The following is a 9307-nucleotide window of genomic DNA, read 5'->3' as shown; positions in this document are numbered from 1 at the left end:
TTAGAGAGAAAAAGAGGATAGACAAGTATACATGTAGGGTGGTGGAGATTGAATTGAGGTCAACACGATCCCTACACACACATATATATATATATACATATAGAAAACACAAGCATGGAGGAGTGGATCAAGTAAGTGTAAGGTGAGGTCTTCCTGTAAATGGTGGAGTTGTTAATGCACTGTCACTTATCAAAAATAGGGTTGCACATCAGTCAAAATTACATAAAGTATGCTATTATTAGAAACATAAGGAAGCAATCACGTATTACGTGGGAAGAATTAGAATTTGCGTTTCATCACGTCATGGTCACGTGAGTTGTGAGTGGTATTACGTGGGAGAACATTTGGGAGCACAGTACCCGAGAAAAATAACAATGGAGACGGAATTGACTTCCATTTTGACATTTTTTTTTCATGTATTTTGACTTCCATTTTGAAGGAATTGCTATTATAATTTCTCTCAAACAAAAATTTAAACATGAGGTGGTCACCATTATATATGATCGGGCGCTGAATACTCGAGTGCACCATTACAAAAAAATGAAGCCAAACAAAATTTGTTGCCTAAATAGCTAATGCCCAAAACATATTGAGTAAATGTGCTATAAGAACTTACCCGAAGAACTCGACACAAAGATGCAGTGATTTATGCTTTACATCAGAAAAGTGGGCACTCGGTCCTTCAAACTCACAGCAAACAACATCGCATGTAGAATAAAACACCTCCAAACCACGCCGGAAAAAATTACCAAGCTCAATCGAAATCCCCACTACTCTAAACAAAAAAATCTACCCCGAATTCGTCAGGGAGAAGAATGGACTAAATGGGAGGGAATTTTCCTTCCAAACAGTTATTGTTTGGGTTCGGAAGGACTTTTCCTTTTGAAAGGAGAAGAATGGCCTAAATGGGCGAAAATACGAATAAAAAAAAAGGTGACCGGTTACTAAGGGGTGACTAAGGGCATAACTGTACTTTGACACCCAATAAACTCAGCAACTAAATCTGACTATCCATTTTCTAAAACAATAAATCCAAAGACTCAAAATCAACACAGGACTAAATCCTTCAAAACAAACCGATGGATGAAAGAATTCCCCATATAATATATATATTTAATGTAAACGTCATTAAAAGAGTATTTTTCTTTTATTAATAATAAAAAAAATGAAAAGCTCAACTTTATGTTGTCTAACAAAGATGGCAAGGTTCTCACCTATCTTCTCATTATTACACAATCCACAAGTGTGTATATTTTTATTATTTGTTTCATTTTATTATTATTATTATTATTATTATTATTATTATCTAACAAAAACATCAAGTGTATCTTGGCGATTAAAAAACTCATCCCCACATATAGTTAAAGCATAATTTCAACATTTTCTTAGCTGGGTCCAGTCCTTATGGTTATAATCATTTTTCCCAGAAAGAAAAGCAACAAAATATTGCCGAAATAAATCAATTTTTGATGAGAGAAAAAAAATAGTAAATTGGTAAATACCGAGCGTTTGAGGTCAGATTTCTCTCTCAGTCCCCACCCCACTGATTGCGATTTTAATACTCAACTTTTCAGCATTGATTAGTATTGGCCAATTGGGCCCCTTATTTTGAACAAAAGCCCCTTCTCCTCTCTTTGTTATTTGTTCAATTCTAACGTGCACCCTTATGCGCACTACGCACCCACACCTCACACGATTGCCGCGTGTGTGACATGTCCATATCCCTCTGCGTATTAAGCATCCCTTCCCTGCCTAATCGGTACATTTCAAAATCTTTCTTTCTTTTTTTTTTTAAATAAAAGAAAAGAATATATATTTGTATAATAATAACAACAATGTAACACCTAATTTCCCCTCCAATTTATCGTCCTCCACTCTCTTTCTCTCTCCTCGCAAGCTCCAGCTCTTAGGGGGTGCATGAGCTTCCCTGTTCTTCTGGTTTTTGTCTAGGATTCTTCTGGTGTTCTTGAAAGGACTGGATTTTTTTCGAGAATTCGGCCGAGGACGAGGTGAAGTTTTGGGTTTTGAAGTGGTGAATATTTGACCAATTTCAGGGCCTGAAAAAGAGGTCATTTAGGGTTTTGGGGGTAAAAAGTGCCGGCGGATTTGACAATGCCGGCGCATAGATCGAAATCAGAGAAGCATGAGGCTGCGAAGCAGCTACGGAGGGACCCGTATGAGGTCCTCAGCGTTTGTAGGAACTCGACTGATCAGGAAATTAAAAGCGCTTACCGGCGAATGGCCCTCAAGTACGTAATATAGTTCTCCTCCAAAATTTTCTTTTTTGTGAGCTTATGAAGTACCTTAGGTGTAAATAATTAAGTGCATAATGTAATGTTTTGGAGCTTTGAATTTTGAGATAGTATTTGATTTTTCTTGATTTGAGTTGGAGATAGTATTTTTCCCGCATCTTCTCTTGCCAATATTGCAATTGTTTATGATAGTATTTGCTTGGATTTAGTTTTGGTTAAATTCAAATTGTTATTGTTATTAAATATTAAATTAGAGATAGCTCCTTCTAGTGAAGAAAAAAAAAAGGGTTTTGTATCTTCTCTCTCTCTCTCTTAGTCCGACCGCAACTAGAAATGATCACTTTCTAAAATTGGATAATGTATGATTCATGGTTGAAGATTGTGATCTTCCATGGAGTCTTTTGGTAATGCTTAAGGCGGCTTACTTACATTTTGTGCTTAATTGTATGTGGCTTAAAAGTAGCTTTTCAAAAGACTACCATCGGTCAGTTTGGTTAAGCTTTTTACCTGAACAAAAAACTCATTATTGAGCAATTTGGGGGCAAAGTCAACCAAAATCTAAGCCGGTTCAATTTCGCTTCAGCTTTTCAGTTGTCCGGGAATCTATTTCAGCTTTCAGTTTGTTAAAAAGCTTAATGAAACTAGTTCTAGCCCTGTGCCTTGTGATACATAAAATTATAAGTTACCTTCTTTGAGGGTTGATGCTCAAGCACCGCTAGTTAGTTAATACTGTCAAATTTGTCAGGGAAGTTCTGCCCTGTTGTAGGAATTTGAAGGCATAGAGCTCTTATAAGTTATAGGCATTATAGTGTCAAGTGGGATAGAAAAAAGTACTTTACATTTACATATTTTGAACTTCAATTACAACTTGATCAAAGTGCTTTTTTGGCTACGTCCTTTCAAATCAATAAGCCACAGTAAATTCTAATGGCCTATGGATAGTTTTTGAGTCATAATACCTCATCTTATCCACCATTTGTTTGTTTGTGTATGTTTTTGATCCTGTTGATATTGTCGGGGCTCTTAGTTTTGTTGGTTAGAAAGTTAAAGTCTCTGGTCTTAGGAAGCTGTTTAATGAAAATTAATCTATAACTAATTTAAAACAAATGGCTACAGGTATCATCCTGATAAGAATGCAAATGACCCTCAAGCATCAGACATGTTTAAGGAAGTCACATTTTCCTATAACATCTTGTCAGATCCAGATAAACGGCGTCAGTATGATACAGCTGGGTTTGAGGTACGATACTAATGCTTAGATATTTTAATAGGCCGATTCTACTAACCAGAATCATAAGCTTCATTGTGGAATTTATGGTTTGTCTTCATGAGGAAATTGATGTCCAAGACTGTCATAATATTGTTTCCTAGGCTGTTGAAGCAGAGAGTCAAGAATTGGAGCTAGATCTTTCAAGTTTGGGAGCTGTCAACACCATGTTTGCTGCCCTTTTCAGGTTAGCAGAGTGTACAAGTTCTTTTTTCAGATTTTTTTTCATCCTAAATGTTTTTGAGAACTTGTAACAACTCTTGTTATGAGCGCTACACCTTGTGTTATAAATTACAGTAAACTGGGGGTTCCAATTAAGACTACTGTGTCAGCTACTGTCTTGGAGGGGGCACTTAATGGCTCTGTCACTGTCCGTCCCCTTCCACTGGGGCAGCCTATATCCAGAAAGGTGGGTGTCCTTTAAATTGTTTTAATTTATTTTCATATATTTTTTTATTAATTTTGTTATATGTTTCTGCTTGTTAATAGGTTGAAAAACAATGTGCTCACTTTTACGAAGTCATTGTAACTGAAGAGGAAGCACAAGCTGGATTTGTTTGCCGAGTGCAGTCATCTGACAAAAGCAAGTTTAAGGTTGATTTATGAAATATATTGCAGGAATTTTGGATGAAGTTTACTGCCTTTTGTTTTATCTTTTCATTTTGTTATGGGTGATTTTTTTGTATTTATGCTTTTCTGAATTTCTGCTAGATTACAATCTTATATGTTTTCCTTTTCTTTTTCTTTTCAGTTATTGTATTTTGATAAGGATGGGGATGGTGAGGGAGGTGGTGGATTAAGCCTTGCTTTACAGGTACTGTCAAACACATTTTTATGTATATATATGTGTGTGTATATTTTGTCGAATGTGGGTCATACATGCATTGTCTACATCAGCACCGGCTCCTAGTTCATTGTAGATAAGAACAAATTTTTTCATTTCTTATTTTGGACGAAGTATTCATTAGACACTAATTATGACCGTTATTATTTCATTAAATGTCTTACATATTTTTTTGTCGTTTTAGGAAGACAGTGCAAAAACTGGAAAGGTTACATCAGCTGGGATGTATTTCCTTTGTTTCCCTGTGTACCGATTGGATCAGACAGTTAACTCGGTATGCTGTTCTTGCATGATGGCATTGTAAAAGAATTAATTCTTCTACTTCAGTTCTGTTGCCTAAATTCTTGTTGTCTTTTCCACCAAACTTGATTCATTTATTTATCTTTCGTAAAAAATTTACATCAGGTAACTGCTTCTAAGGATCCTGATGCTGCCTTCTTCAAAAAGCTAGATGGGTTTCAACCATGTGAGATAACTGAGCTGAAGGCTGGCACCCATGTGTTTGCTGTTTATGGTTTGTCCATAGATTCAATGTCCAGCTTAGATTATTATGCTGTTTAATTCTGCACTAATCTTTCTGACTTTGTATTGTGAAATTTTCTTTTAGGTGACAACTTTTTTAAAAGCGTAAGCTACACTATAGAAGCACTTTGTGCTGAGCCATTTATGGAAGAAAAGGACAACCTAAGGGCTGTAGAATCAGAAATACTAACAAAAAGGGTGGAGTTGTCAAAATTTGAAGCTGAATACAGAGAGGTCCGGACTTGACATAGAACATTGCTCAACTTGTATGCAAATGCTTTTACCTTCTCAGAAATTTTCATGGTGTGTTTTGACAGGTTCTGGCCCAGTTCACCGAAATGACCAATAGATACGCACAAGAAATGCAAGAGGTAAATGTGGCTTCTGGAAATCTCTTCGTTGCAATTTTTTTCAAGTACCAGTACATTGGTGACTGAACAGAAACTTGGTGCCCTGCTGTATCTTTTATTTCTTACTATAAATTCTCTATTTATAATAAAACACAGATTGATGACCTTCTCAAGCAAAGGAATGAGATACATGCCTCGTATACTGCTGCACCTCCAATCAAACGGAGTTCTAGTAGAAGCAGGAGTAAGGGTACAACCAAGGAGGGTAAAGAAGATGGCGAAGAGAGAGAAAAGAGGTCGACTTCAAGAGATCGACCCAAGAAGAAAAAGTGGTATAACATTCATCTAAAAGTTGACAAGAGGAAGCCATGCTGATATAGGGTGAGATATGAGAACCTTTTCTGTTAAAAACGAATTGGGTCTTCCCATTTTTCATTTAGGCTGATAGTATATTGGGGTTTAGTTTAAGCTCCACAGGGAAAGCTCATTTGTTTGGGGGTGATCTCACATCCATGGAGACCCAGTACAGAAGGCCAAAACCGGGATTTCGAGTTCCAGAGGCTTGTGGATGTAAATACTTTTATAGACACTCGTAAGAAAATGGCTCTCTATTACAGGCGACTACTCGTTATTGTAAAATTCTTGTATTTTTTCATGTCATTGTTTATTTTTCTTTGGTATTCCATCAATTACACATGTAAATCACGTAATTTATTCATTGGGGGCCCGTACGTCGCCTCATTTATTGCTTGTATTTTCGGGATAAAGAAAGTGGAGAAATGTGCCAGTATGTCTTTACTCCTGTAGTATTATTAGCTTGTTATCCTCGTACAATTTGCAGTAGTTATCAGAAAGCCATCAATGGGATTTATTTTTTATGTTTTTCATTTAAATTTTTTAATACATCTTTGTTTCCATATTTAAACTTTTAACGACTCAATCCTGATTGGATCGGCTTGGTTCCCATAGAATGGCAGTACAAGAAAGACTTAAATGGTTCGAGTTGCCGAAGCTGTTATAGCCTGACTTATCAAATCTATTTTTATATGCTAAAGCAAAATTCAAAATTCAAGGGAAACAAAATAAGGAAGAAAGTTTGTCAACTTTGAAGTGGCATATGAAACAGTGCAGTTACTACATAAAAATACGAACGTCGTCCTATTTTCTTAGGTGGTTAATACAGGTGGAAACATGGTAAGATGTCTTCTTCCTTTCTTATGTAATTTGAAAAGAAAAATGAAATACATAGAAAAACAAAAACAAAAGGCGAGGCCTCCTCTTGTGTTGTAAATTTAATATTGAGATGCTTCCTTCCTAATTAAGTAGTTTTGAGATTATTAAAGGCATCACATCTACGTCTCACCTCTCCCTTCCTACCCGTCTTAATCTTATAAACACTAAGCTTCTCCATAGCATGAGCAAAATCCTGAAAGAACTTGGTCTGGTTGACGGCGTACAAGTCCACGTGAGGCCTAGTCCGCTTGTCCACAGACAAAGCTTGGTCGGAAGCCAACAGCGCCAGCCCTCTCTGCAAGTTCTTGTAGTACATGTTATCGAACTTGTTGGGTGTCATGACATCGTTGAACGCCGACATCGATGGATCCTTGGTGTAATTTGCGCAGAGTTTCCTCAACCCTTCTGCGTATTTGGGATTGTAAGCGGGATCAATCTTCGTTTTCTTACTAAAATTGTAGATTCTATTGCTGAATTGCGAGCAATGCGCGAACCCAATTGTGTGTGCGCCGACCAATGCGACCATCTCTTGCACGGAGAATTTCTTCGAAGCAAAAAGGGCGATGAGCTGCGTCAATGGCATCGTCGGCCTTGGAAGTTTCCCTGCTACCTGTTCTGCTTTCGACATAAACCCGTCTTTCCGGCCGAGCCTAATGGGATAATAAGGCCCGCCTTCAATGGTAATCAAGTCGCGGGCGGCGGTGGCTAGAATATCTGAGCATGACACAATGCCGGGACATTGGAGCTCCAGCGCGGTCTTGATGCGCGTCACGAGGTCAAAACCGTCGCCAGAGAGGGAGAGGTTGATTTCGGCGTCTCGCTCGGCCTTGTTGAAGGCGTTGGAGGCGATGAGGATGGAGGCGTCACAGCCTTCGACGAGGCAGTCGTGGAAGAGGAGGCGGAGAGTGGCGGCGGCGGTGGTTGGGGCCACCGTTTGCTTTTCCTGAGCAATTTGCCTGACGATGTCGGGGAATTTGGGGCAGCTTTTTTGGTAGTAGTTTGGGGTGAGCTTTGATTGTGTTGTGGAGGGAAAGAACGTGAGGGGAGGGAAGAAGAGGGAGAGGAGTAAGAGATTGAGATAGGAGGCCATGGATATTTTGGAAGATTAGAGAAATGGGAATTGAGTTTGCTTTTCTTTTTTTCTTTGGTTTTGTTGTGTGGTTTGTTGGTCTCGCATGTTGGAGTAGAGAAAATAAGGAGGGGATTGTGGAGGAGAGGGTTTATAGGAGGTAGAATGTTTATATTTGGATTTTGGAGGGAGAGGAAGCTAGTCATTTTCTGTTCATATCCTGTTATTGTTTGTTTGAGGTATCAATAATATCAAAATTATTACATGTTTTGCAAATAATATAAAAATGTAAGGAAAGTGGATGTCCATTATAAATAAGGAATTGTATATATATTGTCCAAGTGCCAAAATTTCTGTAATATAAATCTATATATATTGTAAAAAAAAACTTAATCCTTATTCTTAGCCACGATATTACAAAATAACTGTTGAAAACATAACAAATATTAGCTACGTATCTGTTTTTATTTTCATCTTTTATATTTTCTGATAATTTTCTATCTCTCTCTTAAGTAGCTCATTTATATTGTAAAAAATAAGTGGATAAATATGGTTGTGTTTGGTAAAATTTTTAAAGTAAAAATATATTTTTGTTTTATGTTTTTTTTATCTTTATAAAATAAAAATGTGTTTGGTAACTATTTTTGTTTTTGAAAAATAAATAAAAATGTGTTTAGTACTTTTATTTTTATTTTTTAAACTACAAAATAAAAATATTTTTGTGACAACTATTTTTTTTTATTTAAAAAATAAATATAAGAAAATTATAGTAAAAAAGATCAAATTAATGATATCCAAATAATCTCAAATCTCAAAACTCAATACCTATCCATGTGATAACACAAAATTAATAAAATCTATATAATAAAATAAAAACGTATGAACTGATAATTTTCTAAACTTAAGAAAAATATTAAACGAGTCATAACAATCAACTAATGTCGTTACTCAATCTCACTATCGTCGATTAGCTCTCCATATATATGATCAACAATTTCATCACGAATACGAGCCATTTCACGTACATGAGTTATGGAAATACTAAACTCTACAATATCAATCAAAGTTCTATTCGTGCTTTGTAGAGTAATAGCCTGTACTTCAAAATTTTCTTCATCTCCATCAAAATACACATCTGCTTTTGCATTGGTCCTTATAAAATTGTGAATTCCACAACAAGCAATCAAAGTGTACTTTGGTATAGTTAGATCAATGCATTCACTTTAGAATTGGAAGACGGGCCTTCAACACTCCTTCAACACCGCTCAATAATATTTCTCAAGGAAGAGTGTCGATGATTGAAAAACTCATTTTTTCCTATTGGATTAAGATCTGCACACTGACCCAAATTATACATTTCCCCTCGATATATCTAGAATCCACTAGATAATATTTTCTTGATACAACGATAATTAATGTTAGTTTTTACATATAGATATTTAATATAAAATAATGTTAATCTCCATAATAAGTTTATAAAAAACTTACCATGGGGCAGCATTGAAAATTCATAATCTAGGTTTGTGGGACATTCAAGAAGAATCCGTGCACCATTAGCCGATCCTTCCCATCCAGGGACAACGTATGTGAGCTTCATGTCAAATGAACATACACACATAACATTTGAGTTGTATCCACTTTCTGACCTTTGTATGGTATTTATTCATCAATTGGAACATGTGTAGAAATATGAGTCTCATCTATAGCTCCAACACATTTCTAAACTTCAAAATAAATGATTAGATTTTTTTATTGAATATTTAAAGAAAG

The 9307-nt window shown here is 36.2% G+C and overlaps 2 protein-coding genes across 3 annotated transcripts; one reads left to right on the top strand and one right to left on the bottom strand.

Moving 5' to 3' along the window:
- The first annotated feature begins 1793 nt into the window (after positions 1-1793).
- LOC133823188 (chaperone protein dnaJ 16) lies at positions 1794-6111 on the top strand. Of its 2 annotated transcripts, XM_062255809.1 has the most exons (12): positions 1794-2249; positions 3369-3492; positions 3624-3706; positions 3817-3928; positions 4009-4113; positions 4271-4333; positions 4548-4637; positions 4769-4877; positions 4971-5119; positions 5203-5256; positions 5392-5616; positions 5699-6111. In XM_062255809.1, the coding sequence occupies exons 1-11, from the start codon at positions 2113-2115 to the stop codon at positions 5608-5610; spliced, it is 1245 nt and encodes a 414-aa protein (XP_062111793.1). In that variant the 5' UTR covers positions 1794-2112; the 3' UTR covers positions 5611-5616; positions 5699-6111. The 2 variants fall into 2 exon arrangements, with proteins under 2 accessions (XP_062111793.1, XP_062111792.1); XM_062255808.1 differs by having other exon boundaries at positions 5392-6111.
- A 207-nt stretch (positions 6112-6318) lies between these two features.
- Positions 6319-7719, bottom strand: LOC133823189 (peroxidase 31-like). Its single transcript, XM_062255810.1, has one exon. It carries the CDS (start codon positions 7556-7558, stop codon positions 6554-6556), a length of 1005 nt encoding a protein of 334 aa, XP_062111794.1. The 5' UTR covers positions 7559-7719; the 3' UTR covers positions 6319-6553.
- Positions 7720-9307: the final 1588 nt, after the last annotated feature.

Source organism: Humulus lupulus, chromosome 3 (assembly GCF_963169125.1).
Source record: "Humulus lupulus chromosome 3, drHumLupu1.1, whole genome shotgun sequence".
In the NCBI taxonomy this organism is placed as follows: Eukaryota; Viridiplantae; Streptophyta; class Magnoliopsida; order Rosales; family Cannabaceae; genus Humulus; species Humulus lupulus.
Note: the sequence above shows the minus strand (reverse complement) of the source record. Positions and strands in the feature narration are given on the sequence as shown.